Below are 21,706 nucleotides of genomic sequence, written 5' to 3'. Positions count from 1 at the left end.
TAGTCTGCTGCGGGGCTGCTGAAGGGAGATGGACCAGAAGGAACGAAGGGTTTGTGTGGTGCAGGAGAGTAGCACTAATTTATTAGTAGCATATGGCTATATGGACAGCAACAATATATGTGATGCTATTATAGTAATATGCACTCCCAAACAACTGCCCCGGGCCTCCCATCTGAGCCTGGTTCCTCTCTCGGTTTCTTCCTTCTAAGCCTACGGAGTTGTTCCTGGCCACTGTGCTCCTGCTTCTGCTTGGTCTTTGGGGTCTAGGCCGGGTTATTGTAGAAGTACTTTTTGACAGCTGCTGATTATAAGTCATGTATTAAGGTTTTATGAAGGCTTTTTAATTATGACTTAAAAGGGCAAGTGAACGCAAAAAAAAAACTTTCCAGGACCATAATTGACTAAAAACTGTAAGTAGGATAATTTGGGTCAACAAGTCAGTATATTCCAAAAACAGAGTTTTTTAAAAAGATTTACATGAGGGTTGGGTTTAGATTATAATCATGCCCACTAACACGGGATTATAATGCCAAGGGAGCACTGTTTGCACTCTATCCCATCATAGCTGCCAACCTCCAGACAGTGTGAGAGACCTGCCCAGAGACACAGCGCCTCGGACTTGTTAACATAAGACAACACAATACCAATGTTATGTTGAAAGAACACTTGGCCCATAGGCCGTTTATGGAGTGGCCACTTGCCGATGTGTTTGATAGTGATCACTCCAGTCTGCCTGTTTTGGGCAAAATGAGAATTGAGACGATGGTTACTTTCATCCCAACTGCCACTTGTCAATATTCCAAAATTGTAAACCCCTTGGCGAGCATCTTTGGTCCCGCCGCTAGACTGTTCAGTAATATGATTCCTGATGAAACACTGCCAGACTGATACACTCTGGTAATAGATAGTGAGAAAGTTGTAAAAACAAAACGGCACCGAAGGACACACTTCGCCACTCACCAGTGACTTGATAAGCTGATTTAGCTAACATGGCTTGCTACTTGTACTAGCTAGCGTTATTGACAAACACAGAGATGGAACTTACCTAGCTAGTGATTTTGGGGACTGATAAACAGTTTGTAGCAGCTTGTGCTTTATTTACGATAGTTTGACAGCTTGCTGATGATGTAGATGTAAAATTGCGCGACAAAGACCTCCTGGGCAAAAAAACTTTACAATGAATGAAAGATTTGAGGAAGTGGCTATGTTGTTGCTACTGTGACTCAAGAGGGACAAACAACAGTAACTGCCAGGGAGGACCATCCTCCTTTTTAGATAAAACTTCACGTTCCAAATAATTGATTAAAACACGCTGTTTTGCAATGAATGTCTACAGCAGCTCTCTGTAGGGTAGCACCATGGTGTAGCCGCAAGACAGCTAGTCTCCGTCCACCTCTGGGTACATTGACTTCAATACCAAACCTAGAGGTATGCTATGTTAGCTAGCTGGCAGTGGCTATCCAACACTGGAACTCTTCCAAGTCAAGGTAAGCTTTTGGTTTTATTAATTTATTGCCACCGGGGCCCACCGGTGTAACTGCTAAACTGCCTGCTGACTGTACACTGTACTGCATGATTGTAGCAGGTTCACTAACGGGTTAGATCTAGTAGCTATCTTGACTATAACGTTAGCTAATATGGTGACAACGATGTAGGCTGTGTGTGCTCGAATTCTACAACGAGCAAAGTGATCATGCTGTTTGTATGTGGCTGCTATGAAAGTGAACTGTGTTTGCGTGTGATTAGGGGTGTATTCATTCCGCCGATTCTGTTGAAAAACATTTCTTAAACGGAAGCAAACGGAACGAAACGGGGATAAACATACCTGAATTTGTCCAATAGAAACTCTCGTTTGCAACTGTTGGACTAATGATTACACCCTAGATCAGCTAGATGCAGGCAAGAGTGTGCAAGGCGGTATTGAATGTGTCACTGTCGGTCACCTTGATTACTCAAAATGTTCTCTCAACCACTGATTACTCAAAATGTTCTCTCGACCTGTGCACCTGCGTTGTAAACTTTCATTCGTAGGCTAGGTTGTAGCAACCTCATGATGGGTATAGGAAATATTTGAGTATCATGTAGTAGCCTAAACCTATTGATGTTACATTGATCTGGGTAAATGGAATATGAATGACAGTCATCCTGTACACTGTAATAGAAATAAGGCCATGTTCATAAATAAATAATCATCCTCCCTCATCTTAAACGGCATGGACCGCCACTGTTCTAAATATAAGAATATCTAAATATACATTAAATAAATATATTAAATCATGATGTCACACTGATATTTGTTATTTCTTAATGGCTATAAAGGCTTATAGACATAATATAAATATTTTATTTTGAAGAAAAATAATTCAAGTACTTCATGTTAATTTCACCGGCGCCACAGCTCTCTGGGCCCCTCTTCTGAGCAGCTTCTTGGCCGATACCTTAAACTCCTCTGTCTTCAGAACGTATATGATGGGATTGAGCATGGGTGGCAGTACCGAGGTCAGGGAGAGGTTGATGATCCGGGCGTTGGTTGGTATGAAGGATTGGAGGAGGTATGTTAAAATAACAGGCAAGTAGAATATGGCAACCAGTATTAGGTGTGAGCTGCATGTCTTAATGGCTCTGAGTCTGAGAGGGGGAGAGAGAGAGAGAGAGAGAGAGAGAGAGAGAGAGAGAGAGAGAGAGAGAGAGAGAGAGAGAGAGAGAGAGAGAGAGAGAGAGAGAGAGAGAGAGAGAGAGAGAGAGAGAGAGAGAGAGAGAGAGAAGAGAGAGAGAGAGAGAGAGAGAGAGAGGTGGAGGGAGGGAGGTGGAGAGAGAGAGAATGTGTGCCAGTACAGTATGTGATCATCTATCCAGTAAGTTTAATTGTATTCTCAATATTTCCCAGTATTTATCGCTCTAACAAGTCCATCCCTCTAACAACATATTTCTGAGGCCTCACACCAATCAGTATATAGGCCGTTCTGGCTTGGACAAGGCTACTTACTGTCTTGTCTTGACTTGACTTACTGATACCAATCTGGATTACTTCTCACCTGTCCTGGGGCAATGTGATGGTGAACAGGGCGTGTGTGATACAGATGTAGGATGATATGATGAAGACCATGGGGAGATAGAGGGCTATACAGGGATTGATATACGCCATCATCAGGTTAGGTAACACATCAGAACAGGGGGCCGCCAGATAGAACAGGGGACCGTGGTCACAGAAGTAGCTGTTGATCACCAGAGACCTACAATACAATACACAACATTTTTATTGTCCAGATATCAGAGCGAACAACAGAAATGTGTCTTCTGCTCATGTTTTCTCCAGGGTTACAAACCCGTGACCTTTCGGCTACAGGTTCACCTCCTTATCTGTTGGAATTAGTCTCACATTCAAGAGGAACTGAGTTAATGACAACATTGAGCCATCAACTTTTACAGCACTGAGTCAAAGACATCCTTTAAACTTAACCTTTACAACAACCTGACAGATGACAACAACAACAACAACAACAACAACAACAACATCACATTCTTATTTGTATCTCCTTTATTTGATTGGTCTACTGTGAAGTGTTTTGCAATTTTAATTTCAATTGAACTAAAGTTTGATTTGATTTATCAGATTAAGCTATATTCACAGAAGCTATGCTTTGCTGTAGAGTCATTGCACTACAACATGGTACATACTAACCTACAGAAAGAGAGGCGGGTGATGAGGCCCACAGAGATCAACACCATCAACACAGCAAACGTCCAGGCAGCCCCAGTCAGCCGGAGCATGGACCTGTGAGTCACCATCATGTGGTACCTGGAAAGAACACTAGAATGGAACTTTGAGGGTTGATGACATAGCCCCTCTAGTAATTTAATAGGATCTCTGTGGGAAATAATAATCTGTTCAACTTTATCGTGTTATTATCCTCAATGGTTTTATAATTATTCAGTCGAGATTCCCACATTTGGGGAACTTGCAGGAGTCAGCACGGCCCGAGTGCAATGGCCAAGCCTCACCCTGGGTAAACCTCTGGGATCAAGGTGTCTCCGCTGTCAGGTAACTATATCCTTCTATATATTTTAAATACAGTGTATCCATATGGATACATATGGTGTGTCAAAACATATTTTTTATTTAATACGTATAGAAAATAATTTTGAATAAATTGTCAAATAAATCAAATCATTCAATTAAAAATACTTTATTTATCCCATAAGGGTCACATAATGTAGGCTTTTTGAATTTGAATTGAGTTTATGATTTGATTTATTATCTGAGACCTGAGTGGGCAGCAGATGGCCACCAGCCTGTCATAGGAGAGGATGGTGAGGTTGAAGGACTGCATGGTGAGGAAGAGGAAGATGAAGAAGAGGCTAGTGAGGCACTGGTCGTAGGAGATGAGCTGTCTGCTGAACAGGAACATATCCAGCAGCTTGGGGACCAGGGCCGTGCTCTCACACACGTCTGTGAAGGCCAGGTTGAACACAGCAATGTACTTGGGGCTGTAAGGTAAGATCATAACATAAATATCTAATAATATTAATATAAATGTCATGTAAAGGAGATTGGGGAGTAGGACGTGCTCCCACACATGTCTATGAAGGAAGTATTATACTGTAGTATGTTAAAGAGATAAAAGAGGTCAGATTACCTGTGGAGACTACGGTCCACGTAGATGCCAGTCATGACGAAGGCGTTGCTCACCTAGACCCAATACACACACACAGACACACAGCAGAAATGAACCAAAATGGAAATACAGGTACATGCATTAGGCCAGTGACTATGGGTGGTGCTATAGGCCCCAACATAGTTCAGCTGAAATGTGTATTAGGTTTTCTTAAGTTTTACTTCTATAGGAAAGTGAACAACTTTTGAGTTTTATCAACTGGACCAACTAGCTGATGCTGGCCGCACGTAACACCCTGGACCAGAGCTAGTTAGTAACACCCTGGACCAGAGCTAGTTAGTAACACCCTGGACCAGAGCTATGGACTAACCAGAGAGATGATGTATACAAAACAGAGGAAGACGTAGTAGTACTTCATGTGGGGGATGGCTATGAAACCACTGATGAAGAAGTAAGGGGGTCGGATGATGGTGTTGATGTTCTCTGTCTGGTTAGGGTCAGAGGTCAGGGAACTCATCCTGACTGGTGGTGGTAACGGTTCCCTCTGGCTGGTAGTAATCTGGGGAAATACATTATCAATTAATACATTATTATAAAAATAAAGACATTCATAACTGTGTATTAATTCACCTGTTGACACAAGCATCATTGAAGCATCGTTAGTGCAAAGAGAATTATCCAAGTTAATCAAAAACGTACATTAAAAATAAATAAAATAAATGCATTTTATATTTAAATTGTTTTAATGTATTAAATGTTACCGCATTCGATACCAGCTGCTAAAAAAAGGGTTAAACCACTCACTTCAGACATCAAACTAAATACCAGAATGTCAACAACTCCATCAACACCATCAACTACTAAAGCCACTGTTTATCATGTAACGTGATGTAAAGTTGAACCCACCTCCTCAGGTGATATGGTGGACCTGACAGCCCACGTCTACTGTGAGTACCTGGGCAGGTTGAACAGGCTTATGTACTCTATCATCTCTACCTGCTGGCCATTAGTGGAGCCAATAGAGTTACATCAGTGATTCCCAATCCTGGTCCCGGGGACCCAAAGGGATGCACATTTTAGTTATTGCAACAACACACTTGACTCAGCTAATCAACTCATCATCAAGCCTTTGATTAGATGAATCAGGGCAAAAACCAAAATGTTGTTGACACTTTGGGAAACACTGAAACACTGAATGACATGTATAATACTGTATAATAATAGGATCTCTATGGTGAAGTCATCATGGAGGGGTGGGCTGACATAAAGGTGTCCATGTCCAGATTTAGGATCTTAATTGGATCACCTCATCCACATAATAATTCACATTTCCTTTTGCTGCAGGATAATTTTCATGCTGTAGAAGACTGGTTTAAATTAAGATCCTACAGCTGTAGTAGCATTTCTCCACCACTAGGATGGAGACTTTCTCTCCCACAGGGATGGACACACCTGGGCCAAACACTCCTTTGGGCCAAAACACTCACCTGAATAACACAGGGAAGTGATGTACTTAGAATTATGTCATTGTTTGGTATATGGAATCATCAAGACAACTCATAGCCCCCATTCTCATCGACGGGGCTGTAGTGGAACAGGTTGAGAGCTTCAAGTTCCTTGGTGTCCACATCACCAACGAACTATCATGGTCCAAACACACCAAGACAGTTGTGAAGAGTGCACGACAAAGCCTATTCACCCTCAGGAGACTGAAAAGATTTGGCATGGGTCCTCAGATCCTCAAAAAATCCTACAGCTGCACCATCGAGAGTATCCTGACTGGTTGCATCACCGCCTGGTATGTCAACTGCTCGGCCTCCGACCGCAAGGCACTACAGAGGGTAGTGCGTACGGCCCAGTACATCACTGGGGCCAAGCTTCCTGCCATCCAGGACCTCTATACCAAGCGGTGTCAGAGGAAGGCCCTCAAAATTGTCAAAGACTCCAGCCACCCTAGTCATAGACTGTTCTCTCTGCTACTGCACGGCAAGCGGTACCGGAGCGCCAAGTCTATGTCCAAAAGGCTTCTCAACAGCTTCTACCCCCAAGCCATAAGACTCCTGAACAGCTAATCATGGCTAACCGGACTATTTGCACTGCCCCCCTCCATCTTTTTACGCTGCTGCTACTCTGTTAATTATTTATGCATAGTCACTTTAACTCTACCCACATGTACATATTACCTCAACTACCTCAACTAGCCGGTGCCCCGGCACATTAACTCTGCACCGGTACCCCCCTGAGTATAGCTGTCACGCCCTGGCCTTGAGAGGCCTGTTGTCTTTAGTTGGTTTGGTCAGGGCGTGAGTTTCTATGTTATATATTCTATGTTTATGTTCTATTTAGTCTATTTCTATGTTGCAGTGCTAGGTTTGGCCGGGTGTGATTCCCAATCGTTGTCTCTGATTGGGGATCATCCTTAGGTAGCCCATTGCCTGCTGTGCATTGTGGGATGTTGTTCCTGTCAGGCTGGTGTGTGCATAGCCCTTTGGACTTCACGTTACATTGTTGTATGTTTATTTGAGTTAATAAACATGTACGCTTTTCACACTGCACCTTGGTCCGACCCGTCTCTCAATCTTCGTGACAATAGCCTCCCTACTGTTATTTTATTTTACTTCTGCTCTTTTTTTCTCAACACTTTTTTGTTGTTTTTATATTTTACTTTTTTATTAAAAAATAAATGCATTGTTGGTTAAGGGCTGTAAGTAAGCATTTCACAGTAATGTCTACACCTGTTGTATTCGGCGCATGTGGCAAATAACATTTGATTTGATTGAATAATAATAGTAATAATAATAATTCATTTAATTTGTAAAGTGCATTTCTCACACCCAAGGTGCAAAACGTTTGTTAAAAAATACATAAATAATGAAAGCAATCCAAACACAGAGAACATAGGACAGAGAGAACAAACAAAGCTATATACAGGTGTGGTCAGATCAGGAGGACATGAGACCTGAATTAATAGAGGTCCTTTTCTGAACAGCTGTCACGCCCTGGCTCTGGGGACTCTTAAATGTTGAGCCAGGGTGTGGAGTTTCTATGTTTTATTTTCTATGTTTAGTTCTAGATCGTTTAGATCTATGTTGGCCAGGTTGGTTCCCAATCAGAGGCAGCTGTAGCTCGTTGTCTCTGATTGGCGACCATACTTAGGCAGCCTGTTTGGCACTAGTCGGTGTGGGATCTTGTTTTGTAAAGGTTTGTGTTGTTAACCTCAGGACTTCATGTATCGTTCGTTTTGTTGTTTTGTTCGTGTGTTGTGTACTAAATAAAATGTACGCTTATCATGCTGCGCCTTGGTTCCACGAGTCATCAGTCAACGTTCGTGACAGAAGATCCCACCAAAAGAGGACCAAGCAGCGTGTCCAGGAACAGACAGCCTGGACCTGGGAGGAGATCCTGGACGGGAGGGGATCCTGGACTTGGGAGGAGATTCAGGCCAGAATGGATCACCGTCCTTGGGAGGAGACTGTGGAGGCGCGCTATAGAGAGGAGCAGCGGCAACGCAGAGGGTACCGGCCGAGGAGGAAGCCCGAGAGACAGCCCCAATATTTTTTTTGGGGGGGGGCTAAAAGGGTGGTTGGCGGAGTCTAGGGTTAGAGCAGAGCCAACTCCCCGTACTCAGGCTAGGAAGCGTGTGACTGGGCAGGCTCTGTGTTATGCGGAGTGTTCCGGCACAGTCTTGTACGTCCTGTGCTAGCACCACGCACGTGTCGTGCAAAGATGGGCATTCAAACAGGACGACGTGTGCCGGCTCAACGCTCGTGGTCTCCAGTACGCCTCCTCGGTCCCGTATATCCTGCGCCAGTGCCACGTGCTGTAGCGCCAGTACGAGTGCACAGCCCCGTACGTCCTGTGCTGATGCCTCACACGTATTGTGTGGAAGTAGGCATTCAGCCAGGACGGGTTGTGTCAGCTCTTCGCTCCAGGCCTCCAGTCCGCCTCCACAGTCCGGCCCGGCCCGTTCCGGCTCCCCGCTCCAAGCCAGTGGTGCGTGTTCCCAGTCCAGCCCGGCCTGTTCCTGCCCCTCGCACCAAGCCAGTGGTGCGCGTCGCCAGCCCGGTCAGACCTGTTCCTGCCCCTCGCACCAAGCCAGTGGTGCGCGTCGCCAGCCCGGTCCGGCCTGTTCCTGCCCCTCGCACAAAGACAGTGGTGCGCGTCGCCAGCCCGGTCCGGCCTGTTCCTGTCCCTCGCACCAAGCCAGTGGTGCGCGTCGCCAGCCCGGTCCGGCCTGTTCCTGCTCCCCGCACCAAGCCAGTGGTGCGCGTCGTCAGCCCGGTCCGGCCCGTTCCTGCTCCCCGCACCAAGACAGTGTTGCGCGTCGTCAGCCCGGTCCAGCCAGTTCCTGCTCCCCGCACCAAGCCAGTGGTGCGCGTCGTCAGCCCGGTGCGGCCCGTTCCTGCTCGCCGCACCAAGCCAGTGGTGCATGTGTCCAGTCCGGCACGGCCCGTGCCTGTTCCACCGGTGCCTGGTCCGGCACCGGTCAGCTGCTCAACTCCGGAGCCAGAGAAATCCGCTCCACCAGGGTCCGGTCCAACTCCAGTCAGCGGATCCACTCCGGAGCCAGAGCAATCCGCTCCACCGTTGCCCAGTCCAGCTCCGGCCAGCGGCTCCAGTCCGGAGCCTGTACAGATCGATCCACCGTCGTCGGGTCCAGCTCCAGTCAGCGGTGCCAGACCAGACCAGGGGCGCAACGGGGAGGTGGAGAGAAAGTGGTGGTCACGCCCAGAGCCGGATCCACATCCGAGGCGAAATGCCCACCCGGCCCCTACCCTGTTGTGTTTGTGTGGCGAGGTCGCAGTCCGCGCCTTTGGGGGGGGGGGACTGTCACGCCCTGGCTCTGGGGACTCTTAAATGTTGAGCCAGGGTGTGGAGTTTCTATGTTTTATTTTCTATGTTTAGTTCTAGATCGTTTAGATCTATGTTGGCCAGGGTGGTTCCCAATCAGAGGCAGCTGTAGCTCGTTGTCTCTGATTGGGGACCATACTTAGGCAGCCTGTTTGGCACTAGTCGGTGTGGGATCTTGTTTTGTAAAGGTTTGTGTTGTTAACCTCAGGACTTCATGTATCGTTCGTTTTGTTGTTTTGTTCGTGTGTTGTGTACTAAATAAAATGTACGCTTATCATGCTGCGCCTTGGTTCCACGAGTCATCAGTCAACGTTCGTGACAGAAGATCCCACCAAAAGAGGACCAAGCAGCGTGTCCAGGAACAGACAGCCTGGACCTGGGAGGAGATCCTGGACGGGAGGGGATCCTGGACTTGGGAGGAGATTCAGGCCAGAATGGATCACCGTCCTTGGGAGGAGACTGTGGAGGCGCGCTATAGAGAGGAGCAGCGGCAACGCAGAGGGTACCGGCCGAGGAGGAAGCCCGAGAGACAGCCCCAATATTTTTTTTGGGGGGGGGCTAAAAGGGTGGTTGGCGGAGTCTAGGGTTAGAGCAGAGCCAACTCCCCGTACTCAGGCTAGGAAGCGTGTGACTGGGCAGGCTCTGTGTTATGCGGAGTGTTCCGGCACAGTCTTGTACGTCCTGTGCTAGCACCACGCACGTGTCGTGCAAAGATGGGCATTCAAACAGGACGACGTGTGCCGGCTCAACGCTCGTGGTCTCCAGTACGCCTCCTCGGTCCCGTATATCCTGCGCCAGTGCCACGTGCTGTAGCGCCAGTACGAGTGCACAGCCCCGTACGTCCTGTGCTGATGCCTCACACGTATTGTGTGGAAGTAGGCATTCAGCCAGGACGGGTTGTGTCAGCTCTTCGCTCCAGGCCTCCAGTCCGCCTCCACAGTCCGGCCCGGCCCGTTCCGGCTCCCCGCTCCAAGCCAGTGGTGCGTGTTCCCAGTCCAGCCCGGCCTGTTCCTGCCCCTCGCACCAAGCCAGTGGTGCGCGTCGCCAGCCCGGTCAGACCTGTTCCTGCCCCTCGCACCAAGCCAGTGGTGCGCGTCGCCAGCCCGGTCCGGCCTGTTCCTGCCCCTCGCACAAAGACAGTGGTGCGCGTCGCCAGCCCGGTCCGGCCTGTTCCTGTCCCTCGCACCAAGCCAGTGGTGCGCGTCGCCAGCCCGGTCCGGCCTGTTCCTGCTCCCCGCACCAAGCCAGTGGTGCGCGTCGTCAGCCCGGTCCGGCCCGTTCCTGCTCCCCGCACCAAGACAGTGTTGCGCGTCGTCAGCCCGGTCCAGCCAGTTCCTGCTCCCCGCACCAAGCCAGTGGTGCGCGTCGTCAGCCCGGTGCGGCCCGTTCCTGCTCGCCGCACCAAGCCAGTGGTGCATGTGTCCAGTCCGGCACGGCCCGTGCCTGTTCCACCGGTGCCTGGTCCGGCACCGGTCAGCTGCTCAACTCCGGAGCCAGAGAAATCCGCTCCACCAGGGTCCGGTCCAACTCCAGTCAGCGGATCCACTCCGGAGCCAGAGCAATCCGCTCCACCGTTGCCCAGTCCAGCTCCGGCCAGCGGCTCCAGTCCGGAGCCTGTACAGATCGATCCACCGTCGTCGGGTCCAGCTCCAGTCAGCGGTGCCAGACCAGACCAGGGGCGCAACGGGGAGGTGGAGAGAAAGTGGTGGTCACGCCCAGAGCCGGATCCACATCCGAGGCGAAATGCCCACCCGGCCCCTACCCTGTTGTGTTTGTGTGGCGAGGTCGCAGTCCGCGCCTTTGGGGGGGGGGGACTGTCACGCCCTGGCTCTGGGGACTCTTAAATGTTGAGCCAGGGTGTGGAGTTTCTATGTTTTATTTTCTATGTTTAGTTCTAGATCGTTTAGATCTATGTTGGCCAGGGTGGTTCCCAATCAGAGGCAGCTGTAGCTCGTTGTCTCTGATTGGGGACCATACTTAGGCAGCCTGTTTGGCACTAGTCGGGGTGGGATCTTGTTCCGTAAAGGTTTGTGTTGATAACCTCAGGACTTCACGTATCGTTCGTTTTGTTGTTTTGTTCGTGTGTTGTGTACTAAATAAAATGTACGCTTATCATGCTGCGCCTTGGTTCCACGAGTCATCAGTCAACGTTCGTGACAACAGCACAGTCTTGAGCTGGGCCAATAAGACATTCTCTTTGGCGACTACTAAGTATTTTAAAGTCTCCTGCTTTGGGTTGGATATGTCAATGTGTAGTTCACAAATGCATAATCTACTGTATGATCAGAATTACTGTTTTACCTCAATTAGCCCCGAAATCCCTAGTTAGAAAGCAACTGTTTTTCTGGAAGTTGTGTTGCGCCATTTTCCCCCTACATTTTCCCTACATGCTGAGTTAATTAGTCCCTTAACCTTTTGGCCCTGGCGGAGACTTGAATCACCCCAAAGAACACTGCTACTGCAGCTGCTCTGTCTTCATCAGACTATGTGTTCTCTCATAATCCTAGAGCATCTGGTCGTCGCGGTGGTGGCACAGATCAACTAATTTCTCCTAAGTGGAGATGTACTATTTTCTCCCTCTCTCACCTGTCCATCTCCTCATTTGAAATTGTTGTCATCTATTGCCCACCAGGTACCCTTAGAGAGTTCCTCAATGATCTGGACACCTTGATAAGATCATTTTCATGGCTCACCGCTTTTCGTATTTGGAGACTTCAACCTCCCGATATCTGCCTTCGATTCATTTCTTTCCAACTCACTCTTTCCCTATTGTGGTCCTCTGTAGCTCAGCTGGTAGAGCACGGCGCATGTAACGCCAAGGTAGTGGGTTCGATCCCGGGGACCACCCATACACAAAAAAAATGTATGCACGCATGACTGTAAGTCGCTTTGGATAAAAGCGTCTGCTAAATGGCTTATTATTATTCCCCTCCTTGCCTCTTTCGAACTCACCCTTTTCCAGTCACCTCCAACTCACAAGGCAGGCATTACGCTTGACCTCATCTTTACTAGAGGCTGTTCTCCTACTAATCTCACTGCAACCCCCCTCCAGGTCTCTGATCACTACTTTGTTTCCTTTTCTGTCTCCCTTTCCTTCAACCCTAACCACTCAGCCCCTACCCAGATGGTCTCTCTCTCTTTCCCACTATTCACTCCTCTTCTATCCTATCATCTCTTCCTTCTGCTAAATCCTTCTCCCTCCTGTCTCCTGATTCTGCCTCTTCGACCCTACTCTCCTCCCTTTCCGCATCCTATGACTCGCACTGTCCCATTTCCTCCTGGCCGGCTCGGCCCTCCCTTCCTGCTCCGTGGCTGAGTGACTCATTGCGAGCTTCCAGAACAGGGCTGAGGGCAGCTGAGTGACAATGGAGAAAAACTAAACTTCCGGAGGACCTATCATCCTTTCCCTCCCTCCTCTACCTTCTCTTCCTCTGTGACCGCTGCTAAAGCCACTTTCTATCACTCTAAATGTCAAGCTTCTGGCTCTAACCCTAGGAAACTATTTTCTACCTTCTCTTGTCATTGCTATGCAGATGACACTCGACCCACCACCAACTCAAGCTCAACAAGACGGAGCATCTCTTCCTCCCGGGGAAGGCTTACCCGCTCAAAGCCATCTCCATCACAGTTGACAACTCCACGGTGTCCCCCACCCAGAGTGCAAAGAAACTTGGCGTGACCCTGGACAACACCCTGTCATTCTCTGCAGACGTCAAACCAGTGACTCCATAGAGTACGACCATACCTCACACAGGAAGTGGCGCAGGTCCTAATCCAGGCACTTATCATCTCCTGTCTGGACTACAGCATCTCGCTAGCTATCTTAAGATGAATACACTAATTGTAAGTCCCTCTGGATAAGAGCGTCTGCTAAATTACTAAAATCTTAAATGTACATTTTCCTCCACGTGGTCCAGCGCTTCGAATCGAGTTCAACCAATGAGCTTCAGCCACTCTCCATGTGAGTGACAGCTAGCAAGAGGCACATCATGCACCCACAGCAGAGCGAGAGAGAGAGAAAGACCAGTGACGTGGTGCACATATCTGCACATACAGGATGTGACGTAGTGCGCAATATCCGGGGACCCCTTTTGGCTCGTGGGCACTACTTTTAGAACTACTGGCTAAAAAGTCAAACTAAAGCACCGGCGAATCTCTTTAAACAATGACAGACACTCTGCATTCCTGACAGTTAATATTATTATTATATATTTTTATTAGGTTTATTTGAGCAGGGACAATGTATAACACAAACATTAGTCTCAGTACACTTGAGAGAAAGATGTGTTTGACCAGATTTAGCTAACAGCTATTTTCTGTCTGTAGTCTGCTGCAGGGCTGCTGAAGGGAGATGGACCAGAAGGAACGAAGGGTGTGTGTGGTGCAGGAGAGTAGCACTAATTTATTAGTAGTATATGGCTATATGGACAGCAACAATATATGTGATGCTATTATAGTAATATGCACTCCCAAACAACTGCCCCGGGCTTCCCCTCTGAGCCTGGTTCCTCTCTCGGTTTCTTCCTTCTAAGCCTACGGAGTTGTTCCTGGCCACTGTGTTCCTGCTTCTGCTTGGTCTTTGGGGTCTAGGCCGGGTTATTGTAGAAGTACTTTTTGACAGCTGCTGATTATAAGTAATGTATTAAGGTTTTATGAAGGCTTTTTAATTATGACTTAAAAGGGCAAGCGCTGTTTGCACTCTATCCCATCATAGCTGCCAACCTCCAGACGTGCCCATCACACAGCGCCTCGGACTTGTTAACATAAAACAACACAATACCAATGTTATGTTGAAAGAACACTTGGCACCTAGGTCGTTTATGGAGTGGCCACTTGCCGATGTGTTTGATAGTGATGACTCCAGTCTGCCTGTTTTGGGGAAAATGAGAATTGAGACGATGGGTGCTTTCATCCCAACTGCCACTTGTCAATATTCCAAAATTCTAAACCCCTTGGCGAGCATCTTTGGTCCCGCCGCTAGACTGTTTAGTAATATGATTCCTGATGAAACACTGCCAGACAGACACACTCTGGTAATAGATAGTGAGAAAGTTGTAAAAACAAAACGGCACCGAAGGACACACTTCACCACCAGGGGATGGAACCTAAATTATTTTCCAATCGTTCAATTCTTTTGTTCCGTTTTTAAACCTCTGAAATCAATATATTTTTTTTTTTTACATTTAGCTCGACATTAAATTACTTCACCAATAGATAGAGCAGCTTGCTATGGAACGGGCTAAGCTGTGTACATGCATTGGACAGGAAAGTGTAGACTGAAATGTTAAGGGTGAGGAGAGCGCTGGGCATGAAGACGATGGGTACATGTAGCTCTGGGCATCTTGTTAGTATGATACACATTATCTGAATTAGGCCCACAGAATTATACCTACGGAGGAGCGGTTTCTATGAAGGAACTTTGAACGTCTTTGAACTTTCAGAGTTGGCTTAACTAACGTCGGATCAGAACTAGCTTGTGTGTGCAGAATGGCACTTTTGTAGTTAATAAATCCAGTGAGAAACGTGATAACTATAGTATCCTTAACTAGCATTGAAAAAAGTGAATCCATTGTTCTAGCTACTTGTACTAGCTAGCGTTATTGACAAACACAGAGATGGAACTTAGCTAGCTAGTGATTTTGGGGACTGATAAACAGTGTGTAGCAGCTTCTGCTTTATTTACGATAGTTTGACAGCTTGCTGATGATGTAGATGTAAAATTGCGCGACAAAGACCTCCTGGGCAAAAAAACTTTACAATGAATGAAAGATTTGAGGAAGTGGCTATGTTGTTGCTACTGTGACTCAAGAGGGACAAACAACAGTAACTGCCAGGGTATGTTGAAGTGAACATAACACCCCCACATCATAACTGTAGTTACACATAGCTTTCTACCAAACAAAAAACGAAACATGTAAAAATAAAGGTAGCAAACGAGATAGCAAAAAGGAGATATAAATAAACTCGACACTTCAAGTACTTCTAAATATAAGTATGTCTAAATATACATTAAATACATTAAATCATGATGTCACGCTGATATTTGTTATTTTTTTGAATGGCTATAAAAAGCTTATAGACATAATATACAGTGCCTTCAGAAAGTATTCACACCTCTTGACTTTGTTGTGTTACAGACTGAATTTTAAATGGTTTGTGTCACTGGCCTACACACAATACCCCCATAACGTCAAAGTGGAATTACGTTTTTAGGAATGTTTACAAATTAATTCAAAATTAAATAAGTTCAGGAGTAAAAATGTGCTAAACAAGTCACATAATTGCATAATTGCATAGTTGCATGGACTCCTTTTGTGTACAATAATAGTTTTTAACATGATTTTTGAATGCCTACCTAATCTCTGTACCCACACATACAATTATCTGTAAGGTTCCTCAGTCGAGCAGTGCATTTCAAACTCAGATTCAACCACAAAGACCAGGGAGCTTTTCCAATGCCTTGCAAAGAAGGCCACCTATTGGTAGATCGGTTAAATTCTAAAAGAAATGCAGACATTGAATATCCCTTTGAGAATGGTGAAGTTATTATTTACACTTTGGATGGTGTATCAATACACCCAGTCACTACAAAGATACAGGCGTCCTTCCTAACTAAGTTGCCAGAGAGGAGGGAAACTGCTCAGGGATTTCACCATGAGGCCAATGGTGACTTTAAAACGGTTGCAGAGTTTAATGGCTATGATAGGAGAAAACTGAGGATGGCTCAACACCTTTGTAGTTACTCCACAATACTAACCTAAATGACAGAGTGAAAAGAAAGAAACCTATACAGAATAAAGATATTCCATAACATGCGTCCTGTTTGCAATAAGGCACTAAAGTAAAACTGCTAAAAAAGTGGCAAAGAAATTAACTTCATGTCCTGAATATAAAGTGCTATGGTCGGGGCAAATCCAACACAACACATCACTGAGTACCACTCTTCCTATTTCCAAGCATGGTGGTGGCTGCAACATGTTATGGGTATGCTTGTCATTGCCAAGGACTAGATAGTTTTTTAGGATAAAAAATAAATGGAATAGAACTAAGCACAGGCAAAATCCTAGAGGAAAACCAGGTTCAGTCTGATTTCCAACAGACACTGGGAGAAAAATTCACCTTTAAGCAGGACAATAACCTAAAACATATATCAAATATACGCTGGAGTTGCTTACCAAGATGGCATTGAATGTTCCTGAGTGGCCTGGTTACAGTTTTGACTTAAATTGGCTTGAAAATCTATGGGAAGACTTGAAAATGGCTAACTAGCAATGATCAACAACCAACTTGACAGAGCTTGAAGAATTTTTAAAAGAATAGTGTGCAAATATTGAACAATCCAGTTGTGCAAAGCGCTTAGCGACATACCCAGAAAAACTCACAGCTTTTAATTGCTGCCATGTATTGACTTAGGGGTGTGAATAATTATATAAATAAGCTATTTCAGTATTTCATTTTCAATACATTTGCAAACATTTCTAAAAACCTGTGTTCACTTTGTCATAATGGGGTGTTATGTGTAGATGGGTGAGGGAAAAAATATATTGAATCAATTTTGAATCAGGCTGTAACACAACAAAATGTGGCATAACGAAGGGGTATGAATACTTTCTGAAGGCACTGTAAATATATTATGTTTAAGATAAATAATTCAAGTACTTCATGTTGGTTTGACCTGCGCCACAGTTCTCTGGGCCCCTCTTCTGAGCAGCTTCTTGGCCGATACCTTAAACTCCTCTGTCTTCAGAACGTATATGATGGGGTTGAGCATGGGTGGCAGTACCGAGGTCAGGGAGAGGTTGATGATCCTGACGTTGGTTGGTATGATGGGGTAGAGGATGTATGTTAAAATAACAGGCAAGTAGAATATGGCCACCAGTATTAGGTGTGAGCTGCATGTCTTAATGGCTCTGAGTCTGGGAGAGAGAGAGAGAGAGAGAGAGAGAGAGAGAGAGAGAGAGAGAGAGAGAGAGAGAGAGAGAGAGAGAGAGAGAGAGAGAGAGGTGGAGGGAGAGAGGTGGAGAGAGAATGTGTGCCAGTACAGTATGTGATCATCTATCCAGTAAGTTTAATTGTATTCTCAATATTTCCAAGCATTTATCGCTCTAACAAGTCCATCCCTCTAACAACATATTTCTGAGACCTCACACCAATCAGTATATAGGCCGTTTTGGCATGGACAAGGCTACTTAATGTCTTGACTTGACTTACTGATACCAATCTGGATTACTTCTCACCTGTCCTGGGGCAATGTGATGGTGAACAGGGCGTGTGTGATACAGATGTAGGATGATATGATGAAGACCATGGGGAGATAGAGGGCTATACAGGGGTTGATTTCACTCATCACTATGTTAGGGACCACATCAGAACAGGGGGCCGCCAGACGGAACAGGGGACCGTGGTCACAGAAGTAGCTGTTGATCACCAGAGACCTACAATACAATACATTATACAAAATTTTTATTGTCCAGATATCAGAGCGAACAACAGAAATGTGTCTTCAGCAACATTTTTCTCCACCGGTTTCAGGTTCACCTCCTTATCCACTGGAATGTCTCTCACATTCAAGATTAACTGAGATAAAGATTATTATTATTATTTGAAGTGGATTGAACAGGTGACATCAATAAGGGATCATAGCTTTCACCTGGATTCACCTGGTCAGTCTATGTCATGGAAAGAGCAGGTGTCCTTAATGTTTATTGTGCAAGGTTTTGACCCGAACTTCTTTATCAAGTCTGACAAAGGCCTTTGGGTGGGAACGTTGTACAATAAAACAATGGGAGCATTCATCAATGTGAGGATAACTATCTTCATTTCATGAGTTTATTTGTCGTACCCAGCACCAATAAGTTATTGGACTGGAGGTTCGTACACAACGACTGAAACAAACAGTTTGATTTGATTTATCAGATTAAGCTATATTCACAGAAGCTATGCTTTGCAGTAGAGTCATTGCACTACAACATGGTACATACTAACCTACAGAAAGAGAGGCGGGTGATGAGGCCCACAGAGATCAACACCATCAACACAGCAAACGTCCAGGCAGCCCCAGTCAGCCGGAGCATGGACCTGTGAGTCACCATCATGTGGTACCTGGAAAGAACACTAGAATGGAACTTTGAGGGTTGATGACATAGCCCCTCTAGTAATTTAATAGGATCTCTGTGGGAAATAATAATCTGTTCAACTTTATCGTGTTATTATCATCAATGGTTTTATAATTATTCAGTCGAGATTCCCACATTTGGGGAACTTGCAGGAGTCAGCACGGCCCGAGTGCAATGGCCAAGCCTCGCCCTGGGTAAACCTCCTTTGTGATCAAGGTGTCTCCGCTGCCAGGTAACTATATCCTTCTATATATTTTAAATACAGTGTATCCATATGGATACATACTGTGTGTTAAAACATATTTTTTATTTAATACATTTACAAAATAATTTTGAATAAACTGTCAAATAAATCAAATAATTCAATTAAAAATACTTTATTTATCCCATAAGGGTCAAATAATGTAGGCTTTTTGAATTTTAATTGAGTTAATGATTTGATTTATTATCTGAGACCTGAGTGGGCAGCAGATGGCCACCAGCCTGTCATAGGAGAGGATGGTGAGGTTGAAGGACTGCATGGTGAGGAAGAGGAAGATGAAGAAGAGGCTAGTGAGGCACTGGTCGTAGGAGATGAGCTGTCTGCTGAACAGGAACATATCCAGCAGTTTGGGGACCAGGGCCGTGCTCTCACACACGTCTGTGAAGGCCAGGTTGAACACAGCAATGTACTTGGGGCTGTAAGGTAAGATCATAACATACATTTCTAATAATATTAATATAAATGTCATGTAAAGGAGATTGGGGGCCAGGGCATGCTCCCACACATGTCTATGAAGGCCAGGGGACAAAGGAACTATAATACTTCCTTTATAGAATGTCCAATAAAGGAAGTATTATACTGTATTATGTTAATGAGATAAAAGAGGTCTGATTACCTGTGGAGACTACGGTCCACGTAGATGCCAGTCATGACGAAGGTGTTTCCCACCTAGACCCAATACACACACACACACACACACACACACACACACACACACACACAAACATACACACACACACACACACACACACACACACACACACATCAGAAATGACCCAAAATGGAAATGCAGGTACATGCATTAGGCCAGTGACTATGTGTGGTGCTATAGGCCCCAACATAGTTCAGCTGAAATGTATATTAGGTTTTCTTAAGTTTTACTTCTATAGGAAAGTGAACAACTTTTGAGTTTTATCAACTGGACCAACTAGCTGATGCTAGCCGCACGTAACACCCTGGACCAGAGCTAGTTAGTAACACCCTGGACCAGAGCTAGTTAGTAACACCCTGGACCAGAGCTATGGACTAACCAGAGAGATGATGTATACAAAACAGAGGAAGACGTAGTAGTACTTCATGTGGGGGATGGCTATGAAACCACTGATGAAGAAGTAAGGGGGTCGGATGATGGTGTTGATGTTCTCTGTCTGGTTAACGTCAGAGGTCAGGGAGCTCATCCTGACTGGTGGTGGTAACGGTTCCCTCTGGCTGGTAGTAATCTGGGGAAATACATTATCAATTAATACATTATTATAAAAATAAAGACATTCATAACTGTGTATTAATTCACCTGTTGACACAAGCATCATTGAAGCATCGTTAGTGCAAAGAGAATTATCCAAGTTAATCAAAAACGTAAATTAAAAATAAATAAAATAAATGCATTTATATTTAAATTGTTTTTTTACTTTATTAAATGTTACCACATTCGATACCAGCTGCTAAAAAAGGGTTAAACCACTCACTTCAGACATCAAACTAAATCCCAGAATGTCAACAACTCCATCAACACCATCAACTACTAAAGCCACTGTTTATCATGTAACGTGATGTAAAGTTGAACCCACCTCCTCAGGTGATATGGTGGACCTGACAGCCCACGTCTACTGTGAGTACCTGGGCAGAGAAAACAGGCTTATGTACTCTATCATCTCTACCTGCTGGCCATTAGTGGAGCCAATAGAGTTACATCAGGGATTCCCAATCCTGGTCCCGGGGACCCAAAGGGATGCACATTTTAGTTATTGCAACAACACACTTGACTCAGCTAATCAACTCATCATCAAGCCTTTGATTAGATGAATCAGGGCAAAAACCCAAATGTTGTTGATCCTTTGGGAAACACTGAAACACTGAATGACATGTATAATACTGTATAATAATAGGATCTCTATGGTGAAGTCATCATGGAGGGGTGGGCTGACATAAAGGTGTCCATGTCCAGATATAGGATTTAGGAGCATTTTCCTGCAAAGTAGGAAATGTAAAACTTGTAGTGTATTTGAGGTGAAAAAATGCTTCTAAAGTTTATAATGTTGAACATCTCATTCAAAAAAATCATGGGCATTAATATGGAGTTGGTCCCCCTTTTGCTGCTATAACAGCCTCCACTCTTCTGGGAAGGCTTTCCACTAGATGTTGGAACATTGCTGCTGGGACTTGCTTCCTTTCAGCCACAAGATCATTAGTGAGGTCGGGCACTGTACAGGCCAGTCAAGTTCTTCCACACTGATCTCGACAAACCATTTCTGTATGGACCTCGCCTTGTGCATGGGGGCATTGTCATGCTGAAACAGGAAAGGGCCTTCCCCAAACTGTTGCCACAAAGTTGGAAGCACAGAATCGTCTAGAATGTCATTGTATGCAGTAGCGTTAAGATTTCCCTTCACTGGAACTAACGGGCCGAGCCTGAACCATGAAAAACAGCCCATTATTCCTCCTCCACCAAACTTTACAGTTGGCACTATGCATTCGGGCAGGTAGCATTCTACTGGCATCCGCCAAACCCAGATTCATCCGTCGGACTGCGAGATGGTGAAGCGTGATTCATCACTCCAGAGAACGCGTTTCCACTGCTCCAGAGTCCAATGGCGGCAAGCTTTACACCACTCCAGCCGACGCTTGGCATTGTGCATGGTGATCTTAGGCTTAGAAAGTCACTGAGCTCATACATTTACATTTACATTTACGTCATTTAGCAGACACTCTTATCCAGAGCGACTTACAAATTGGTGCATTCACCTTATAGCCAGTGGGATCACCACTTTACAATGTATTTTTTTATTTTTTTTATTTTTTTTTGGGGTTGGGGTAAGGGGGGGTAGAAGCATTACTTTATCCTATCCCAGTTATTCCTTAAA

At 45.5% G+C, this 21,706-nt stretch overlaps 1 protein-coding gene across 1 annotated transcript; it reads right to left on the bottom strand.

The window, feature by feature from the left end:
• Positions 1 to 2,372: 2,372 nt before the first annotated feature.
• LOC311116474 (uncharacterized protein) lies at positions 2,373 to 20,023 on the bottom strand (the record flags this gene model as incomplete). Its single annotated transcript, XM_084191555.1, has 12 exons — positions 2,373 to 2,628; positions 3,036 to 3,233; positions 3,683 to 3,799; positions 4,267 to 4,488; positions 4,638 to 4,690; positions 4,987 to 5,175; positions 17,143 to 17,383; positions 17,705 to 17,902; positions 18,453 to 18,569; positions 19,040 to 19,261; positions 19,462 to 19,514; positions 19,877 to 20,023. The coding sequence occupies 12 exons, from the start codon at positions 20,021 to 20,023 to the stop codon at positions 2,373 to 2,375; spliced, it is 2,013 nt and encodes a 670-aa protein (XP_084047681.1).
• Positions 20,024 to 21,706: the final 1,683 nt, after the last annotated feature.

This window comes from Coregonus lavaretus, assembly GCF_964263955.1.
Source record: "Coregonus lavaretus genome assembly, contig: HAP1_SCAFFOLD_266, whole genome shotgun sequence".
Taxonomy (NCBI): domain Eukaryota; kingdom Metazoa; phylum Chordata; class Actinopteri; order Salmoniformes; family Salmonidae; genus Coregonus; species Coregonus lavaretus.
The sequence above is the reverse complement of the archived record's forward strand: the minus strand, read 5'-3'. Positions and strand labels throughout refer to the sequence as shown.